The sequence below is a fragment of the Salmo trutta genome, chromosome 7 (genome assembly GCF_901001165.1).
Source record: "Salmo trutta chromosome 7, fSalTru1.1, whole genome shotgun sequence".
Classification (NCBI taxonomy): Eukaryota; Metazoa; Chordata; class Actinopteri; order Salmoniformes; family Salmonidae; genus Salmo; species Salmo trutta.
Genome location: NC_042963.1, coordinates 47,069,025 through 47,091,999, shown reverse-complemented (window position 1 = coordinate 47,091,999; position 22,975 = coordinate 47,069,025). Strand labels below are relative to the sequence as shown.

At 40.6% G+C, this 22,975-nt stretch overlaps 1 protein-coding gene across 1 annotated transcript; it reads left to right on the top strand.

The window, feature by feature from the left end:
- On the top strand, nucleotides 1–19,614 carry LOC115197548 (F-actin-capping protein subunit alpha-2). Its single transcript, XM_029759183.1, has 10 exons — nucleotides 1–147; nucleotides 10,606–10,669; nucleotides 13,968–14,019; nucleotides 14,180–14,243; nucleotides 16,938–17,144; nucleotides 17,259–17,338; nucleotides 17,822–17,900; nucleotides 17,992–18,063; nucleotides 18,202–18,264; nucleotides 18,506–19,614. The coding sequence occupies exons 1-10, from the start codon at nucleotides 16–18 to the stop codon at nucleotides 18,644–18,646; spliced, it is 954 nt and encodes a 317-aa protein (XP_029615043.1). The 5' UTR covers nucleotides 1–15; the 3' UTR covers nucleotides 18,647–19,614.
- The last annotated feature ends 3,361 nt before the right edge of the window (nucleotides 19,615–22,975 follow it).

The following is a 22,975-nucleotide window of genomic DNA, read 5'->3' as shown; positions in this document are numbered from 1 at the left end:
AGTTCTGAATAGGATATGAATGCGGCATTTGTTGCCGAAATTGTGGGAATCCTCCCATTTGATGACGTCAGATGTGTCTCCTACAAGCTGGTGGTGCCGGAAGAAAAGATGGCGGATCATGAAGAGCAGTTATCTGATGAGGAGAAGGTAAGATGTCATTTTTAGCATCTCTTGATTGGATGACATATGATATCATGTAGGTATGTGTATGCGTTTATTAAAACTATTAATCTACTGTGCATAAACGCTGTAATAAACAGACCGCTCTGCTAGTCTATATTTTTAGCTCGGCAGCCTCTGCCCAACTTCCGCTCCTTTGCGAATCTCAAATGGAGACTCCTTGTACGGTCCTATCTCTGAAATAGGAACCATGCAGCGTATAACAAATAAACCAACGCTAACATCTCACCCCCCCTTATCGTGAATATTGTAACCAACGCCGTGCTGTAATTTGTTTCTTTATCGCTTTGTGTGATCATGTCTTCAACTTCTCACGAATGAGCAGATAACGTTTAAGCAAGTCTCCACCTTGATCTCTACACGCCCTGTTAGTGTTCTGTATTTGTTGCACGATATACTGATCATGTGCAATTTACTGCTGTTTGTGTGTGACGGATATGACTAGTGTTGAATCTCGGATTCAAATATTGCTAAACCAAGCTGGCTAACATGATATCATTGTCACTAGAAAGCTAGCTAAACTGAGATGACAACAGTATCGCGGGTTGGCTGTACATTCTCATTTCCTTAAAAGGAATAGCAGTAAATTAACCACCACACTGCATAAGAAATGACTTCAGATCAATGTTCAACATTATTCATCTTCAATTAGTTTGTCCACAACATCTTAACGTCAGAAGTTTATTAGGATTTTGACAGGGCATCGTCCAATGGGTGTGGCTCCCTCTTCCCCATCAGTCACAGACATTAGCTAATCATGCTAGCACGTTAATTATTGTGGGTTGAGTGTAAGGACTGAGCCAACATATGTCGCCGAGATGTAACTTAACATTTCCAGTACTGTCAGCACCCCCCCCCCCACCCCCCCCCCCCCCCCCCCCCCCACACACACACCCGACCCAGTAAACCACAACTTCAAGTCTAGCTGGCTTCACTCATGATATCCCCACACATATTTGATCTAGCTAACGTTAGCATGACAACAGTGCATCACTGTTGTCAGGTAGTAGGAATACAACGTAAGTAATGCTATTTAGGCGATGTATTTTGCATTCAAGTCTTCTCATACTAGGGAAACTCTTTCAGCAGCCAACCAGCTGTTCTAGTGTCTCAAGTGAATTTATCTAAAGACTCAAAGTATTCATACCGCTTGACATATTCCACATTTTGTTGTTACAGCCTGAATTCAAAATGGGTTAAATATATGTTATTTCACCCTTCTACACACAATACCCCATAATGACAAAGTTGAAACATGTAGCTCATTTTCCATACATTTCAAAAAACATATTTATCTAATTTACTTATGTATTCACACCCCTGAGTCAATTTTTGTAGAAGGACCTTTTGCAGCAATTACAGCTATGAGTCTTTCTTTAAACACTGTCAAATTGGTTGTTGATCATTGCGTGATTGCTATTTAAGTAGGTTTAAGTCAAAACTGTAACTCGGCCACTCAGGAACATTCACTGTCTTCTTGATAAGCGACTCCAGTGTAGACTTCCAGTGTAGGGCGGCAGGTAGCTTAGTGGGCCATTAATCGAAAGGTTGCTGGATCGAATCCCCAAGCTGACAAGGTAACTCTGTTACTCTGTCCCTTAACAAGGCAGTTAACCCACTGTTCCCCGGTAGGCCTTTATTGTAAATAAGAATTTGTTCTTAACCTCTATGGGCAAGCGTCCCACCTACTCAACAGCCAGTGGAATCCCGTGGCGCGATATTCAAATACCTTAGAAATGCTATTACTTCAATTTCTCAAACATATGACTATTTTACACCATTTTAAAGACAAGACTCTCGTTAATCTAACCACACTGTCCGATTTCAAAAAGGCTTTACAACGAAAGCAAAACATTAGATTATGTCAGCAGAGTACCCAGCCAGAAATAATCAGACACCCATTTTTCAAGCTAGCATATAATGTCACAAAAACCAAAACCACAGCTAAATGCAGCACTAACCTTTGATGATCTTCATCAGATGACACTCCTAGGACATTATGTTATACAATACATGCATGTTTTGTTCAATCAAGTTCATATTTATATCAAAAACCAGCTTTTTACATTAGCATGCGACTAGCATTCCCACCGAACACTTCCGGTGAATTTACTAAATTACTCACGATAAACGTTCACAAAAAACATAATTATTTTAAGAATTATAGATACAGAACTCCTTTATGCAATCGCTATGTCCGATTTTTAAAATAGCTTTTCGGTGAAAGCACATTTTGCAATATTCTGAGTAGATAGCCCGGCCATCACAGGCTAGCTATTTTGACACCCACCAAGTTTGGTACTCACCAAACTCAGAATTACTATTAGAAAAATTGGATTACCTTTGCTGTTCTTCGTCAGAATGCACTCCCAGGACTTCTACTTCAATAACAAATGTTGGTTTGGTTCCAAATAATCCATAGTTATATCCAAATAGCGGCGTTTTGTTCGTGCGTTCAAGACACTATCCGAAGGGTAAAGAAGGGTGACGCGCCCGACGCGTTTCGTGACAAAAAAATTCAAAATATTCCATTACCGTACTTCGAAGCATGTCAAACGCTGTTTAAAATCAATTTTTAATGCGATTATTCTTGTAAAAAAGCGATAATATTCCGACCGGGAAACCCTGTTTTCGTTCAAAGACGAAAAAATAAAAACATGGAGTCGTCTCGTGCATGCGCCCCCAGTCTCATTGTTCTCCGATCGACCACTATCCAAATGCGCTACTGTTTTTCAGCCATGGCCTGCAAAGTCACCATTCATCGTTCTGGCGCCTTCTGAGAGCCTATGGGAGCGTTAGAAAATGTCACGTTATGCCAGAGATCCCCTGTTTTGGTTAGAGATGATCAAGAAGGCCAAGAAATAGTCAGAGAGAGCGCTTCCTGTTTGGAATCTTCTCAGGTTTTGGCCTGCCAAATGAGTTCTGTTATCCTCAGACACCATTCAAACTGTTTTAGAAACTTTAGGGTGTTTTCTATCCAAATCAAACAATTATATGCATATTCTAGTTACTGGGCAGGAGTAGTAACCAGATTAAATCGGGTACGTTTTTTATCCGGCCGTGCAAATACTGCCCCCTATCCCCAACAGGTTATCTGACTTGCCTATTAAAATTAAGGTTACATAAAAAATGTGGCCTTAGGTTATTTTCCTGCTCAGTGTCTGTTTATTTTTTTTAATCCTGAAAACTCCCCAGTCCTTAATGATTTATAAGCATACCTATAACATGATGACACTACTATGCTTGAAAATATGGAGAGTGATACTCAGCGGTATATTGGATTTGCCCCAAACATAACACTTTGTATTTAGAACAGGAATACCACATTTTTTGCAGTATTTTGAGCCTTGTTGCTAACAGGATGCATGTTGTGGAATATTTGTATTCTGTACAAGCATTCTGTCAATTAGGTTAGTATTGTGGAGTAACTACAATGTTGTTGATCCATCCTCAGTTTTCTCCTCTCACAGCCATTGAACTCTGTAACTGTTTTAAGGTCACCATTGGCCTCTTAGTGAAATCCCTGAGGGGTTTTCATACTCTCCGGCAACTGAGTTAGGAAAGACACCTGTATCTTTGTAATGACTGGGTGTATTGATACACCATCCAAAGTGTAATTAATAATGTCACCATGGTCTAAGGGATATTCAATATCGGCTTTATTGTTTTACTTATCTACCAATAGGTGCCCTTCTTTGTGAGGCATTGTAAAACCTCCCTGGTATTTGTGGTTGAATCTGTGTTTTAAATTCGCTGTTCTACTGAGGGACCTTACAGATAATTGGGTGTTTGGAGTACAGAGATGAGGTAGTCATTCAAGTTAAACCCTATTGCACACAGGGTCCATGCAACTTATGTGATTTGTTAAGCACATTTTTTATTTTATTTAGGCTTGCCATAAAAGGGGATGAATACTTATTGTCTCAAGACAATTCCGTTTTTTTTTAACTTCACAAAATCTAGTTCTACTTTGACATTATGTGGTATTGTGTATAGACCAGTGACAAATCTAAATAAATCCATTTAAATTCAGGCTGTAATGCAACAAAATGTGGAAATAGTCGAGGTGTGTGAATACTTTCTAAAGGTACTGTGTCTGAGGAGCTAATGATGCATTAATGTGATGCATTAATGTGTGTTTTGACATTTGCCTTGTCTCGTTGTCTCACATCCCTTGACAGCCAGCTAGCTGTCAGGAAACAGCTGCCATGGGTGTAGATGCAAAAGTCATAAACAAGTCCCCTTTTTTTTTTCTTTTTTTTTTTAAATAACCAAATTGACAAACAAGTTATTTGTGAGACATTATATTTGCTGCTAGGGACTGATCTTTATCTCTTGAGGTGGAATACTTTTTCAGATTCGGCTTTCCTAACCATTAACATTACTGTGATATTTAGGGAAGACAGAGTTACCCCTCTGGGTTTTAGTGAACATTTGAACAAACAAAGTCTACGTTTTTAAATGATTTAGGAAGGAAGAGTCAACGCCATAGTCATCAAGCCATTTTTCCTTCAAGTGCCCTTACGGTGCAGGCCTGCCAGCTTCCTTGTTACGGTGCAGGCCTGCCAGCTACCTTGTTACGGCAGAGATGAGCATCAGAGGAGATTGGCATTGGTCTGTTTGCGCTCCACTTAAGAGATGCTGCTGAACGTATCGTATCCTACCGCTGTTTTTTAGCACTGCCAGATGTGAACCTGCGTACGTGTCATCTTTTAAAATGCGTGTTGATATACCCAAGTGAGGGTTGAACTTGCTCAAAGTGCCAGAGCGTACCATGGAAAAGCCTTAGCTAGAGACAATGCAGTGGTTTGTCTTTCAGAGCCCAGCAATTGCAACAATGTGGCCTAATGGCATAGAAGGCTTTCCGGCGTAGCCTACTGAATGTAGTAGGCCTATGTACGCCTAGCTCATTGAGTGGGCTCGAAGATTGCCTATAGATGGGTTCATATGGGAAGGTTAAGTGCAGCCTCACAGAGCCAGTAGGAATCGAGCTTGCAAACTACAGATATAACTGCCCAGCCCCAGGGCTGTCTCTCTGGTGTCGCCCTCATACCTACTTGACCACTGTATCACTGTCTGCAAGTGTCTGCTCCACCCTGACTTTTAGTGACTATTTTAAACCTCAGCCGTTTTAACATGGCTTACTTTGAAACTGAGAACAATGTTTGGGTGTTTGTCATTTAGCCTAAGTAATCTGAGACTTTTTACAGGAGATTGTTGTCAAGTAGCCTACTCTAATATACAAACCATGGTTATCATGGCTGGACTTACAGCCACACAGTAAACATCATGATTTCTGTAGGATTGGCCTACTTCTCCTGTGTGTGTTTGTGAAGAATGCAGGGCCTAAGGAACACTTCTCTTGTCTGTACGTGTCTACCCTGCTGTGATAGATTTGGATGTGCAGGAGAAACAACCCTGGTGGTGCTATTCAGTCTGTAAACAGCTCCACATATAGCCTGGGCCTGCTACAGTATGACTGGGGTGGAAATACAGAATATCTGTTCCTTCTTAAGTGTTCACAATCTATTTGTTGCTTCTGGATTTCTTATCTTGGCAGCCCCTGTCAGCCCCTGTCTGTCGTGTGCATGTCTAGTCTACACTTTGTGTAGCCATTAACGACAATGCTAATGATAACTGTCTGCTGGTAGATGGAAAGGCTTCCTAAAAACCTTCTCAATTTAAATGTTAACTACAATGTAGCCTAGACCTACCTGGCAGAATATAATTTGCCTTAATCTAGTGGCCATTTATTTTGAACTCTGCAATCACTTGAGTGCTATAGAAACACCACTAACCAAACAATACAACCTAATTTCAAAATGTCTTAGATTTTTCCCAGACCTCAAGTGGTCTCCTGATGTGGTTTAAGCATTATTGTGGACTTAGAACATTACATTTTGTTGTTTTTCTATTAAAAGTGTGATTAAAAAAAAAATTAACCTGGAAAAACACAATGGAATCAGGCAAAAAATCTAACATTTATTATAGGGCCCTAAAACAGCAATATCATTCAGTTGAAACAAGAATGAACTAGCCTAATTCTGAGTTTGTTTAGGTGTCGGGCAGTAGTATTGGTAAGGGAAACACGATCTGCATTTGTCAAACTAACCATAACAAGACCAAGGGCTAGAATGTCACTGGTCTCAAGTTGTTCAAAGATGAAGATTTGTGGAAGAGCGACTATAAACAGCTCAATGGTAGACGTGTGTTTGTCCTTTGCCCCATTTTATTTTAGAGGTTCTGGTCCAGTTACTTCCAGGGGCATGATTATCTTCTTTATTTGTGGCTATTCTTCTCATCGCCTCAATGGTTGTGGCAGGACAGAGGACCCTATGCTGGCTACCCATGTATTGTTTTTCTAGTTGTACTGTGCTCAAGGTGCCTATTCATATATCACAAATATGGGGATGGATGGAGAGGTGCCAGGATGGAGGATTTAGCCCCCTGGAGTATACACCCCTTCCTCCTCCCTCATGGTTTAGGGTTCTGGAGTGTCCTGATAAGAAGTGTGATTCTGGGTTTAGGGATGGTGCTCTAGAGCTGGGTGTTTTGGAATAACAAATGCACCTGGGAGTGTGAATGTGGGGAAACCGAAACACAACATCACTGGAGGACAGAGAGAACAGCTGGTGACTGTCTGCCCAGGAGCTTACAAACACTAGGCTCCTGCAGGGGGTCTCTCTCTCTGTGTGTGTGTGTGTGTGTGTGTGTGTGTGTACGCATGCATGGCTTTGTGAATGTGTTAAGCTATCGTCTAGGCCAAAATGTGTTTTAGAAGATTATAGCGAGTAGGGTGGTTGTCAAAATCATCTTGTTTCAAATTTGGCCATGGAATTAAAGTCCTTTGTTGGGAGTTGATGGAAGTGTCAAAAACAAAATCCTCCTCGGAGCCGGTCTGTTCTCAGTGTTCCTGTGAAATGACCTCATTGTGTGTGCCCGCCCGCCTGGGAGTGGGTGTGATCCAAACCTAGCGTCACCAGATCAAGTATTTAATTCTGTGGACACGACAGCTCCAGCTCTCTCACACCAAACAGCCAGTTAGTCAGAGACACAGCAGCATCTCTAATAAAGGACATGGTCAACATCTATAAAGGTTGCTACCATCAGTGTTTGTCTGAATACAATCCGTTGGATGGCGTAATAGTGTAGTTATTCAGATAATCCTGATGAATTATTTTTGTCTCTGACGCCAAGTGATTTCAGTTTAAATGTCGACTACTAGATTGTCATGCTGCAGCCATATGAGGCAGTAGGCCTTTACTAAACATACTAAGTATCCAAGTAATGGTTGGCCCTTTCCTCACTTCTCGTTTCTACTGATGTTACTGCAGGGTAGACAGTAGCACTCGATGAAACACGACCACTTCACTTACCCTTTTAGCTTTGAATGGTATGATCATTAGCTGTCAGATTTAAAGTGAGGGTCACAAGTTTGTCAATTTCCTTCAGAGGCTTTGTCTCAGGCTAGCCCTACTGAGGTGACACCAGTGCCCCCCTTGTCCCAGGCTGTCACTGTCAGGTCAGCTGGCTAACTTCTAGCCTTCCTCTCTTCAGTCTCACCTAGTCCGACTCCTTGATCTTCACTATGGTGGGGTGCAAAAAGACCCTCAAAGCAACCTGGTGGCGATCACAGCATGCCTCTTACCACTTCCAGCAGGTCTATCTCACTGATCATCCCTAAAGCCAACACCTCATTTGGCCGCCTTTCCTTCCAGTTATCTGCTGCCAGTGACTGGAACGAATTGCAAAAATCGCTGAAGTTGGAGACTTTTATTTCCCTCACCAACTTTAAACATCAGCTACCTGAGCTGCTAACCGATCGCTGCAGCTGTACATAGTCCATCTGTAAATTACCCACCCAATCTACCTACCTCATCCCCATACTGTTTTTTTTATTTTATTTACTTTTCTGCTCTTTTGCACACCAGTATTTCTACTTGCACATCATCATATGCTCATTTATCACTCCAGTGTTAATCTGCTAAATTGTTATTATTCGCTCCTATGATCTATTTATTGCCTACCTCCTCATGCCTTTTGCGCACACTGTATATAGACTTTATATTTTTCCTACTGTGTCATTGACTTGTTTGTTATTGGCTTGTTTATTGTTTACTCCATGTGTAACTGTCTGTCACACTGCTATGCTTTATCTTGGCCAGGTCGCAGTTGTAAATGAGAACTTGTTCTCAACTAGCCTACCTGGTTAAATAAATTAAAACAACTTCTCACTTCAGTAAATCAGTTTCAATTCGATAAAGTTGTGATTGAATGTGGAGGATAATGTGGAAGAGCAGTTAGTGTTTGCTCTGTCTGAACAATACCTGCATTGTCTCCTGTTATGACACACACACTCTGTTAAAGAATAAAGATGGCCAAGTGATTATGATATTATTATTGTGGGCCAGTGATTTATTGAGCCCATTTCTTTTTAACCAGGAAGTCAGCTGGTGAAACAGATGCATCATGGACCATGGTTTAGTAACTAACTACTGACATGGTTTAAATTGGTTTCATGAGAATCACCCCAATAGCGTCCTAACTTAAGTGCATCATGCCTTCTTATTCACGCCCAACAGACGTCGTGTTAGTGTCGCTACATCAATGTTAACAAAGTGCATTGGTAGGGTAACGCTATAATGGGGTCGAATAAGGGTAGGCCTAACGTTTTTTAAAGACGATATTCTCATACAATATAGACCTAAGAGTTGCAGTGAAATAAAAAGCACAGCATCTCACGATGCTAGGCTATAAGAGCAGAGTTGAGTACATGTAGCTGAGGAACAAACGCTCAACTCTGTTATATCGAGGCACAGTTGAGTATTGATAAATGGTCGAGTGATTTGCTAGCGACAACTTCTTTTTTTAATTAATTTTTTACCTTTTGACTAATCAAGTCAGTTAAGAACATTTCTTATTTTCAATGATGGCCTAGGACCAGTGGGTTAACTGCCTTGTTCAGGGGCAGAACGATAGGTAAATGTAAGCATTTTAACATTTAAAAACCTGTTTGTCCTGTACAACTACGGTTCTTCCGCAGGGTGCTGAAATTCATACTATTAATAAACCTTTGAATACAATCACCGACTACTTCCTAATTTGTGCGAATTGAATCTGTCAAGGCAGCGAAGTTACGTCTCCAGTTGAGCAACACCAATTAGGAAAAAGTCAGTTGTATTCTAAGTTTTATTAAAAGTATGAATTTCAGCACCCTGCGGAATGACCACAGTTGTAAAGGTAAAGCATTTCCAGATTTTAACATTTTACCGGTATTGACTGAAGGTGACTGTTGTTGCTAGCAAATCGCGTGATCAGCTCTGCCTCGACATAAGAGTATGGAGTTGAGCGGTCCTCGGCTGGTTTAAACCGAGCATAGCCGATAACACTGCAGCGCCACTACGGGGCTTTCAACGAACGTTTGTTTACATTACTCTGAAGCATAATAAGGGAGGCCTGATCCAAATGGCTCCATTTTAGCAATGAACACATTTTATTTTTCCCCAGAGCAACGAAGACACACAACAATCCCAGAGCACCTCTCTTGCTTTCACCCTATCATCACTCATTAGTGAGAATCAATCTGCAGCCGCGCTGGGATCCAAAGCTCTCATGCAGACCACTAATAAGGGCCCCAGGGAGAGGCACACTTTCCCAGCCTGTCAGTCCAGGGGAGGTGGGAACAGGGAAGATAGACTAGCCAAGCCCTACCCCTCGCAGAGAGAGGGAGGGGTGCACTTCACTACTAGGCTCCTCGGCACATTTTCATGCCCTTATATGGTCATGAGCCACCAGGGGAGGGAGGGGCTGCCTGCCCCGCGCTGTCAGTTTCACATGTGACCTCCAAACAGGAAATGTTGTGGTGCAGCAGGGGACAGACAGTTATGTTATGAAGAGTGGACAACTCTCTGGGTGCATGGTGGCTGAGAAGTGAGAATTGTGGTTGTAAACCCACTGTATTTGTCCATGCTTTGGGCTTAGCAACAGAAAATACAGTTCTCATTAGATGGGGTTGCTTGTGTGTTTCACACTTCCCCTTACTGACAAGGTTTTTAATAACTGATTAACGTAATCATGATAAGAGGGGATCCTGGCTCTACTGAAACCAAAGCCAAATGACCATAATTGGATAAAAACACATCTACCTGATATATCTATCGTTGTGACATTACAAATAAATTACTTTAAACAAACAGATTTTAATTATTTTACCTTGGAAATCATTGCACACGCTATAGAACAGCAGAGTATGCATAACATTTTTGTATGTTTATTTGATGAGTGTGCTGAAATAGCAGTGGGCCGGATTCTAACCAGACACTTTTTCTCTTACCATGATGCTCCTCTGTTTCATAAACAAAACAATAACAAATAAGCCGGTAATGCGGATGTCAGCTTTAAAGTGTCTGTCTTGCTGTTTTGTAGGTACGCATAGCAGCAAACTTTGTCATCCACGCCCCACCGGGAGAGTTCAACGAAGTTTTCAATGGTGAGAGTTTGTCTGTGTGTGGGGGAGTTTGTGTGTGTGTGTGTGTGTGTGTGTCTCTCTATCGCCCAAAGTCAGGATACTGGTCTGAGCGCCACAACTCACAATTTACCTGCTGTAACGCCACAGTTGTAACTGGAAGAGCATCCAGTCACAGCATCATGATGAGCGTGTCACTTCAGATGATATGACACAGATAACCCTTCATCTCGAAACCACACACTGCAGAACAGACTTCTCTCTCAGTATCTCAATATTTCTGTCTCACACCCACATGCACTGTCTAGTTTTCTACTAGCCTGTTGCGGACCATTTCTGAGAGGGAGAGACTGAGTTGCTGGCACATAATCCCCATCGGACCATGCACTATGCTCCTAACATAAAGAATGAATGATAGAGAGTCATCACAAAGGCCAGACTGAGGATGTTTCTCAATATGCATACTACCGTATTCCACACTCATGCTCCGAGTGCATTCTCCCAGGACGTTCTCTGGAGTACGTTCTTGTGAGGACGAGAGTGTGGAGAACGCATAAAACATTACATTTGAGAAAGCACTCCCCCTACTGTATTACCTCACGCTGCATCTCCCTAGTCACTGAACCTTCTTCTAGCCAGGACAATGGCAACAATCGACGAAACCAGATATACACAATGCAAACGTTTTACTTCATAATTATTAGTTAGATATATGTGTATCGTAATAATCTAGTCAGCGAGTTATACAGGCAAAAATACCCTAAAACTAATGTTATGCAAGGTAGATGTACATTTTTCGTTTGTAGTTACCAATTCTTCTTGGCGATCTAGCTATCTAACAGTAGTATCTAGCCAGTAAGCCCTATTGACTTATGGGTTTGCGATCAGGTAAACATGCCAAAATTAACACCATATAGCTATTAACGTACCAAGATAAAATATTGTAGTCTTGCAACATATGAGATGTGAATAGGCAACATTTCATTCTGAAGTCGGAGGGTATTTTCACTTCGCTTCAGCTCAAATTTCAATACATTAAGCGTAATATTTATTAGCATACTTTCAGATGTATGCTTCAATATGTACAACGGGAGTACGCATTCAAAATGCCCTCCATGCTTCACATACTTTGATATGGACAATTTGTGCTTGGAGCATGGTAGTATGCATTTTGAGAAACATCCTGACTCTCTGGGTCAGTAGGGCAGCCTTGCCTTGAGGCCTCAGCCCAGTGCGTATGAATACACGGGCCGACCGGAGAGGGACAAAACCAGGGACTATTTAGCACATTGGCACACAGTAAAACACTGCCTCCCAGTTAGTGGTCACACAACAAACTACCTTCCAGTTAAAGTGGTGACTTACAAGTGGGGGCTTGAAGAGTCTATTTAGAGGGGGCATTCCGAGGGCTGTGTGCGTGTATACTCCTGCCCCCGTCCATGATTAGCTTTGTCACCTCGGAGTGCCTCCTTTTCACAGCCCAACACACACACACACACACACACAGTGTCAACACTTCCCCTTTCATCTCTTTGACTTCACAGCCCTTTACAGTGTGTGAACTTGTCATGGCTGGTTTAGCTTCATCCTAGGGATCTCAATTTGAATTGAACCTTTACTGGATCAGTGTCCCTAAACCGGGATGGTTGTTGCTCAATATGCGATAATTTGACTAGAAAACGTTGTATACAACAGCCAACTTTTCAGGACATAGACATCTCTTTAATATGGGCAGAAAGCTTAGATTAACAAGAATTTAACTGCAGTGTCCAATTTACAGTAGCTATTACAGCAAAAAAATACCATGCTGTTTGAGGATTGTGCACAACAACAAAATGCATCACGGCAATGCTATTACCGTAGCATTTTTGTATCTACTCTATAGTTATGCACTTGAAAATGTATAAATTGAACAATTTGGCACATTTGGGCAAACTCCTGGCAGACTTGATGCAAAATATTGTGTAGTGAGGTAATTCTTCACTGGATCAGTCTGAAACTTTGCACACACGCTGCTATCTTGTGGACAAAATCTAAGTTACACCTAGGCTCCTATCTTAATGTGTATGGCCTTTCTCTTACATTTCAAAGATGATGGTGGAAAAAAATAAAGAAAAAAAACATGCATTTTCTTTTACCAGATCTAATGTGTTATTCTCCTACATTCACATTTCCACAAACTTCAAAGTGTTTCCTTTGAAATGGTATCAAGAATATGCATATCCTTGTTACAGGTCTTGAGCTACAGGCAGTTAGATTTGGGTATGTCATTTCAGGTGACAATTGGAAGAAAAGGGTCCGATTCTTAAGGGGCTTTATTGGCATGGTGAAACATGTTTACATTGCCAAAGCAAGTGAAATGATAATAAACAAAAGTGAAATAAAAAAATTAACAGGAAACATTACTTACGAAAGTATCAAAAGAATGAAGACATTTCAAATGTCATATATATATATATATATTATACAGTGTTGTAACGATGTACAAAAGGGAAAATAAATAACATAAATATGGATTGTATTTACAATGGTGTTTATTCTTCACTGGTTACCCTTTTCTTGTGGCAACAGGTCACAAATCTTGCTGCTGTGATTGCACACTGTGGTATTTCACCCAATAGATATGGGAGTTTATCAAAATTGGATTCGTTTTCAAATTCTTTGGGGGTCTGTGTTATCTGAGGGAAATATGTGTCTCTATGGTTATACATTTGGCAGAAGGTTAGGAAGTGCAGCTCATTTTGTGGGCAGTGTGCACATAGCCTGTCTTCTCTTGAGAGCCAGGTCTTGCTGTCGGTCTCTCGCTCTTTTGGTCTCTCTCTTCAATATAAAGGGCCTTATTGACATGGGAAACATATGTTTACATTGCCAAAGCAAGTGGAATAGACAATTAACAAAAGGGAAACATTAGTAAACATTAATCGTTCTCTCTCTCTCTCTCTCTCTCTCTCATGGGCTTTATTGTCATGGAAAACATGTTTACATTGCCAAAGCAAGTGAAATAAACAGTCAAAGTGAACAGTAAACATTTCACTCAACCTAAAAAAAAAAAAAAAATTCTGGTAATGGTATTATTGGCTATGTACAGTGTTGTCGTAATGTGCAAATAGTTGATGTATGAAAGGGAAAGTAAATAGATTGTATTTACAGTGGTGTTTTTGCTCCACTGGTTGCCCTTCTGTCTGAGTTTTATCCCCATGCTAACTCTGTGACTGGAATGTTTATGTATGATAGAGAGGGATGTGATTTGATGTGAATCCTCCTGTGTGTCTGTGTGCTGTAGGTTTCTGAACTCTGACGTGTGGTTCTGTACTTCCCACAGATGTACGATTGCTGCTCAACAATGACAACCTGCTCAGGGAAGGTGCAGCACAGTAAGTGATGAAATATAGACCCGTGGTCTGCTCACGTCATAAACGATCAACAGAATGAGTATATTATTAACCAACTAGAAAGATGATCTCTTTGTTTTTCCAGAAAGTAATTCATTATTGGCACTGATTAACCTTGTACCTGTTCTGTCTGTTTCATTAGTGCTTTTGCACAGTACAACGTGGACCAGTTTACCCCGGTGAAAATAGAGAGATATGAAGAACAGGTAGGACTACATTGAAACAAGACGTGCATGTTTTTCATCAGATTTCACAATGCACAGCCTTTATCGAGTCAAAGCCTATAGATGCTAGTGACTCCAGACCTGGTATCATTAGAAACAAACCACAATGGGGATTAACAGCTCTAGTCATGGGTTCTGAGAATAACTACATAAAGGAATAAAGCCTAGTGCCTTCAGACTTACCTTAGGGATCATGTATTATTCAATGGACTGGATATTAGCCTTGTTGCATATTGATTGTATTATGTTTTATACACAAACAATAATTCCTCTTCTAGTACTATGGTGGTACTATTCCAGATCAGTGTGGTTGTGGTGTTGCCTAGGTAACACAATGATACATCAATAAATGTTCTGGTTAGCACACACTAGAACGAGTATCAGGAATACAGTGCATTTGGATAGTATTCAGACCCCTTGACTTGTTCAACATTTTGATACGTTAGCTTTATTCTAAAATTAAATAGTTTTTTTTTTCACTCATTTATTACAAATAAAACAAATCACATTTTACAGAAGTATTCAGACCCTTTACTCAGTACTTTGCCACAGCGATTACAGCTTCGAGTCTTCTTGGGTATGAGCCTGGCACACCTGTATTTTGGCAGTTTCTCCCATTCTTCTCTGCAGATCCTCTCAAGCTCTGTCAGGTTGGATGGGGAGCGTCGCTGCACAGCTATTTTCAGGTCTCTCCAGAGATGTTCGATTGGGCTTTGGCTGGTCCACTCAAGGACATTCAGAGACTTGTCCCAAAGCCACTACTGTGTTGTCTTGGCTGTGTGCTGTCTTAACGCTCCTGTGAAGATCTGAAGGATCAGGTTACAGTGGGGTCCGCTCTACAGCGTGCTCTCTTGTAGAGCGGGAAGTCAGCTGTTTTATGGTCGGTCATAAAATACACAGCCTCTATGCTCTATAGTGTTCGAGATTGGAATGTAAACTGTGGAACACGCAGAAACACTTGGACATCAAAAGTTTGGATAATTAAACAATATTTATATTTTCGAGAATGTGCGAGTGGTCCGTGGACATTTTAAGAGACAGGCATGACGAGTGTGTTTCATTTGGTGATCTCATGAAGGACAGGAAACACTCATTACTGTCTCTTTGGTGTGTCTTTGTAATTAAACAAGCTATTTGTGAAAAGATGTGATGTTAACCCATATTTTCTCATTTAGAAGGTTTTCATATAGTTAACAAAATCAGTGCCCACGTGAGCATTGACATTACATCAGCGTCATGGAACGCCCCTTTTCCCAGAAGTGCATAAAACCAACTTCCGCCGAAATTTACATTAGACCAGAAAGCATGGAGCTGTGGCTACATGTTGAAATGGTTAAGAACTACAACTTTATAGGCCACGGAGACCATACAGCATGTAGCGTTGGCTACTCGGCTGGAAATGGTTAAACTCAGACTATCAATCACTACAGAATAAGAGCAAATCCTAGACTTAGAATTACTGGTCTGCAGCTGGAAATTACATAAGTCTAGTACGAGAATGCTGACAACCGCGGAAGCATCTATTCTATGTAACGACCATCTGTACGCCTGATGAATCCATTACAACAGACACTATCCAGAGCCTCTGAGAAAGCGACAACTACGAAAGACATTGTGACTTCTGGGGAAGTTAACCAGAGACTCTATGATGAACTGACTCTCCTAGAAAGCCAGCATCCCAGAGTCTCTGATTCACAGTTGATGTTGAGACTGGTGTTTTGTGGGTACTATTTAAAGAAGCTGCCAGTTGAGGACTGTGAGGAATCTGTTTCTCAAACTAGACACTCTAATGTACTTGTCCTTTTGCTCAGTTGTGCACCGGGGCCTCCCACTCTTTCTATTCTGGTTCGAGCCAGTTTGCACTGTTCTGTGAAGGGAGTAGTACACAGCATTGTACGAGATCTTCAGGTTCTTGGAAATTTCTTGCATGGAATAGCCTTCATTTCTCAGAACAAAAATAGACTGACGAGTTTCAAAGAAAGGTCTTTGTTTCTGGCCATTTTGAGCCTGTAATCGAACCCACAAATGCTCATACTCAACTAGTCTAAAGAAGGCCCAGTTGTATTGCTTCTTTAATCAGAACAACAGTTTTCAGCTGTGGTAACATAATTGCAAAATGGTTTTCTAATGATCAATTAGCCTTTTTAAAATGATTAACTTGGATTAGCTAACACAACGTGTCATTGGAACACAGGAGTGATGGTTGCTGATAATGGGCCTCTGTACACCTATGTAGATATTCCATTAAAAATCTGCCGTTTCCAGCTACAATAGGCATTTATAACAATGTGTAAACTGTATTTCTGATCAATTTTATATATTAATGGACAGAAAGAGCTTTTCTTTAAAAAACAAGGACATTTCTAATTGACCCCAAACTTTTGAACAGTGGTGTGTATGTATATTTTTATTGGGGGGGTTAAAAATTGAGACCTGCTTTGTCATTATGTGGTATTGAGGGAGGAAAAAAATGATTTAATCTATTTTAGAATTAGGCTGTAACGTAACATAATGTGGAGAAAGTCAAGGGGTCTGAATACTTTCCGAATGCGCTGTAGATCAGGAAAAAAAGAGTCAGAGAGAGAAAGGAGAGCACAACTCTTTCCTTCCCTTTCTCCCCTTTTTATCTCCCTCTTCTTGCCTTCCTACGGATCTCCCCTCTCAATCTCTCTCCAGGTCTTAATCACAGAGCATGGAGACCTGGGCAATGGGCGGGTCCTTGACCCTAAAAACAAGATCTCTTTTAAGTTTGACCACCTGAGGAAGGAGGCCAGTGACCCGCGGCCCCACGATGTGGATGGCGCCATGGAGGGCTGGAGGAGTGCTGTGGATGGTGCTGTCCGGGCCTACGTCAAGGAGCACTACCCCAGCGGAGTCTGCACCGTACGTCTGGGCTGCATAACACCCATCTTCTTGATCCTGTGCTGTTAAATTTGTCATTTTTATCATGTAATGTGAATTAACTGAGTACACTGAAAATGTGTCATCTCCCCTTAGATTTACGGCAAAACCATAGACGGACATCAAACCATCATCGTGTGTATCGAGTGCCATCAGTTTCAACCAAAAAACTTCTGGTATGTATGGACTTTAGAATTTAAAGACGCGAGATGAAGTATGTTTGTGATTTTAGTTTTCTAGTCATGTAAATGGCTTCAAACTCCCTTCAGGCAGAATCCAAAAATGTTTAGCCTGTAAACCTTCTATTGTCTGGTTTACACGCTAATCACTGTTCAAACACCATCTTAGCTTGCTTTTTTTCGCTACTTGGCTAACCAGTGCCTGTTGGTTCAGAGATTGTTGGCCTCCCGTTACCTTGTTGAGCCAGCCCTGATCAGGTTAATATAATTGAATAAGGGCCGTGCCAATCCTCTTTGCGGTGGGTTTTACTGAGCCTAAGGCTCCCTGAGTATAATGATCTTACAGCTTCTGTACAAGATCTGATACCTCTTAGGAAAGACTGCTGTGTAGTTGATAGAGGGGGAGTGAGAGAACACTCAACACACACTTTGAGAGCTTGTAGACGTACTAAATACTTAATTTCTTCTCTCTTTGTAAAGGAACGGACGTTGGAGGTCAGAGTGGAAATTCACAATTGGCTCCTCCACCACTCAAGTGGCCGGCATCATGAAAATCCAGGTGTGTGTGTGTGGGCGCATGGTTGCGTGTAAGGTAATTGAGTTCCAGACCATTGCACACTAATCACACACTACTCTCGGTCTGGTTGTAGGTTCATTACTATGAAGACGGCAACGTTCAGCTGGTCAGCCACAAAGAGGTCCAAGAGTCGATGTCCATTTCTGTGAGTACATCACTAAATGGAATACGTGTGGAAAAACACGTCAAAACATGTACATGCACGTTAGTATGTATGTTTGACAATCTATTATTGGAACCTCTTGATTCACTTCCTGATTTCCACTTGGTTCCTCTTCACTAGAACGAAGCTGCAACTGCAAAGGAGTTCATTAAGATCATTGAGGCTGCAGAGAACGACTACCAGGTGTGTGGGATTGGGAAAGCTTTGACATGGACACGTGTGCCTATAAAGTAGTTTCTGTAATATTTATAACACAAGATACTGAAGCATAATATTTTGTGACAAGTGTTGTTCATATTCTTTTGTAATGTCAGTACCACTGTCTCTGGAAACTATCACCGTGTGACAATTCCTGTCAATTGTGGTTTTTATTGTGACACCCCAAAGCCCAAATGAATTTCCCTCTCCTCTCTTACCCCGTCAGACTGCCATCAACGAGAATTACCAGACCATGTCGGACACCACTTTCAAAGCCTTGCGCCGCCAGCTTCCCGTGACGCGCACCAAGATCGACTGGAACAAGATCCTGAGCTACAAGATCGGCAAGGAGATGCAGAACGCTTAAAACAAACAAAACGGAAAACCCCAACATTGCATGACTGGATTGTTGTATCGTCTTTGTACAAATTAGATTAATGGGGGGCAAAAAAAGGTTTGGTCTCACAGAAAAAAGTCTACTTTTATGAATGCTTTTATACAGACACTGTTAAAAACATAATCTGTATAATACATAGATGATAATCATGATATTATTATTATTGGCAAAATAGGATGTGGAGGACGACGTAGTACATAAAGGAGAGGGTGGAGCATAATACGTCTCAATGTACGTGTGCAATATTTATTAATATGGTGGTGAGCCCACACCTTTTCTTTGACCCAAAGAAAAACAATTCCAATTGTAATGATGAAACGATAATTTTTTGAGGAGTATCACTGTAAAATATATTTAGAATAGGACTTTATTGGCAAATACAGGATAAGAGAATCCTCTACTGTACAACACGGTTACTGTCTCATACTGTTAAGAGTCCCTCAGTCGTGTTCAATTGCTCGTACTTTTATGACATCATAATGACATCTTTTGCACAAGCGGTTAGTCACCTTTGCCAATGTTGACCACTCAAGGTTCTTGTTACACTTCATATTGGTACTCTCCCCATGGTTTGCCTCATACGTGAACATCTCAAGCTTGCGACTCTCCTGGCTAAACTGCAGTTTAACTCCCTGACTTCTGAACTGAATGTTCATTTAGCAAAAAAGGAGAAAAACTGATAACTTGACAAGCTTAATTAACAAGTCTTTAATTGCTACTAAATGTTGAATTTAAATTTACAATAAAAGGTAAAAGTATCACTTTCTCCCCCAGTGCTTATTTTTTATTAAAACAGATCTGACTTATAACATGGCACATTGTAATATATACCTGTATTAAACATCCTTGTCTGACGGTTTGGTAATTTATTTCCTTGATTCATTGTAATTCAGTCATGACTATGTTGCATTAAATGACATTTTCTATTTACTTACTAACTCCTACTTTGTACCAGTTTTTCACTCTCTTTAATGGAGTTTGAGAATGGCCACGTTCCAGGCTACCTACAATGCAGATGTGTTGCATAGATTATCAGATTCCTGCAATGAACATTGCTCGTCCGCCTGCAACTAGCAGACTTGTAATTGTGTGTGCAGGGCTAGTTGAACGCATGGCTAGTTGAACTCTTCATTGAGACTGCTGAAACATCAATCCATGGGTGAATCAGTGCCACATTTTTAATTTGTGCCCGAAATCACAATGGAAGAAAAAATATTACAAATTCAACAGGCCATGGTGTGAAATAGGCTTTTAGAAGTACCTCAATGGCAAATAGAAGTCCTCAAATAATTGCCTCCACGTTTTTATGATTGGTGCTTTAATGAACCCCAAAAAATATTTCTGGTTTGTTTATCAAAGTCAGCTGGCTAACTCATTGAACCTGCTTTGTAGTATACCCCTCTATAGATGTATTTAGTTCCACATGTGGCAGAAGTGTTTACCATTGTACTGTAAAATCCCTATCAATATGACTTGATGATCTGCTCAATGTGACCGTGGAGGATTCTGAACAAAAATATAAATGCAACAATTTTCACAGATTGTACTGAGTTAAAGTTCATATGAGGAAATCAGTCAATTGAAATAAATGCATTAGGCCCTAAACAATGTATTTCACATGACTGGGAATACAGATATGCATCTGTTGGTCACAGATACCTTAAAAAAAATGGGCCTCACAATGGACCTCAGGATCTCGTCACAGTATTTCTGTGCATTCAAATTGCCATAGATAAAATGTAATTGTGTTCGTTGTCCGTAGCTTATGCTTGCCCATACCATAATCCCAACGCCACCGTGGAGCACTCTTCACAATGTTGACATCAGTAAATTGCTCGCCATACACGTACGTGGTCTGCAGTTGTGAGACCGGTTGAAAGTACTGCCTGATTCTCTAAAATGACGGAGGCGGCTTATGATAGAGAAATGAACATTACATTCTCTGGCAACAGTTCTTGTGGATATTCCTGTAGTCAGCATGCCAATTGCACGCTCCCTCAAAACTTGAGACATTTGTGTTGTGTGACAAAACTGCACATTTTAGAGTGGCCTTTTATTGTCCACAGCACAAGATGCACCTTTGTAATGATGTTTAATCAGCTTCTTGAGTGTGGATTATCTTGACAAAGGAGAAATGCTCACAATAACATGGATGTAAAAAAATTGTGCACAAAATTTGAGAGAAATAAGCTTTTTGTGCATGTGGAACATTCATGGGATATTTTATTTCAGCTCATGAAATATGGGACCAACACTTTACATGTTGCATTTATATTTGTGTTCAGTGTAGGTAGCCTGGAATGTGGCCTCTGTGTAGGTTTTTCACTTTACACTTTAATTCAAATCCCTCATATCTAAGTTACATAAATGTGCACATGTTAACCACATGACAGAGTAGAATAAAAACTTTAGTAAATCAGTTTATGTGATGCTAAAAATGACAACAGATGAATTTATAGATAGAGGCTCTAGGGCAAACATACAATGTAGTATATGACTACCTTTTTGAGTACAATCCTCAAAGCAGCTGGATTCAAGATACACTACATCTGAAAGATAACTTGGCTGACTGGCACGTATTCCCCCATATTGATGAGGGGGAGAAGCCCTGACTTCATTATATACGTGTATTTACTCTGAATGCAGTCTGATTCAATTTTCATTAAAAAGGTGAAAGATTATGTCAGGTAATCAGCCAGTGGTGTGCATAAAATATGCATAAACACTGTATGGTTTGTTGACTAAGTGTAATACATTAAAAAATATGTTTTTGTGTTATCAAATAAATCGTGTTTTAATATTTTCTAAGTATTGAACAATAGCTATACACATGATCATACAGTAAAAACAGGGCATGGTATTATAGTCCCAGAATACACTGAGAATTTTACAGGTACTAGTACACAAAAAGAGAGAGCCCAGAGTATCATGGTTGAAGATGGGACAGGTTTAGTGTAGCAACTCAAGTCCACTATCGCCTGGTCTTGGACTTACTTCTGGACAGTCTGGTTCTTTGTGATGCTTATTTGGTTTACATTGTAAGAGTGCCATTGAGATACAGCGACAATCTGACCAAAGGTGAGATTATTATTGCATGAACGTGCTATTTTAATGACTTTAAAGTTGTACGTAACGTTACTTGCTTGCTAACTTGCTAGCTAGTTTGTGCATACTAGACACGTCTGCAGTCTCGCTAGACAGGCATGGCTATATCACAGAACAAGGAGAAAATTAAATATATTTGGCTGTATATGTACATTTCTTCTCTAGCTTGTTAGGCTAGCTAGTTTTAGTAATTTAGTAAGAAACTGTCTTGTTTTGTACGCTTTGTACAAATAATAAAACGCAGAACTACAGGATGTTTCTTAACATAACTCTTTATTAACTAGCTACAACTGCATGTTCGCCTATCTCCAACCACGATCAACTGACTATGCCCTAACCGTCTGGGTGGTCTTAACCAATCACTGCACAGTAGGATACGGCGGTAAAATGCATCCAATTATAATTCAGTATGTATTCACATATGAATATTACATCCCCCTTCTTTTAAAACAAAATACAAATGTTTACATATTCTAAGCTTTTCTTTTGAATACATGCTCTGTAGTTTGAACTCAAGGTAAGTAACCATTTATATTGCATAACACACCAACTGAATCAACATAGACTCTGAAACAATGATCCAACATACTGTTACTTTTAGAACAAGGGATTCTCAGCAACTCAGCTTTCACTGTAGAAATGACATCTTAACATTTCAAACAAATACAATACCAAAGCATTTCAAGTGAACTTTCAATAACAAATTTACAGTCTGGAACTCTTTTAGGGCAGCGATCCGCCTACACCCTTTGACATTTCACAGGTCGAGGACAGCTCTGGGCTTGACCTCTCTTCCTGACCTTGTGCGATATGATGTTGAGCATGCTTCTGTGTCAGTCAACAGCTCTTGTGGTGTTGCAGGTAAGTATGGTGTATGTTGTGCTGTGTGTGTGTTTAGTCCATCACGTTCTCTTTCAGGGGAACAGTTCATCTCATCAGTGTGTTGTTCTTTTGTGTTCAGTAAGTGACGACGATTGCGGCGGTACACTGCTCCTTCTGCTGTGCGGACGTGATATGAACGTTCAGTGTCAGCTGGCTGGATGACGACTGCTGGTTTCCAGAGGCCATGCTCCTGGATTCTAACTGACTCTCCGTCGATCAGTGGTGGCAGTGGTCTAGCTGACCTGTCGTAGTATCGCTTTTGTTGTTGTTGTCTCTGTGCACGTTTTCCATGCATTTCATTGTAGCTGACGA

Coding starts and splice junctions, on each gene's coding strand:
- LOC115197548 (XM_029759183.1), top strand. CDS start 16: ATGAATGCGGCATTTGTTGCCGAAATTGTGGGAATCCTCCCATTTGAT. Junction 17,145..17,258: donor ACCCCAGCGGAGTCTGCACC/GTACGTCTGGGC, acceptor ATCTCCCCTTAG/ATTTACGGCAAAACCATAGA. Junction 18,064..18,201: donor AAGAGTCGATGTCCATTTCT/GTGAGTACATCA, acceptor CCTCTTCACTAG/AACGAAGCTGCAACTGCAAA.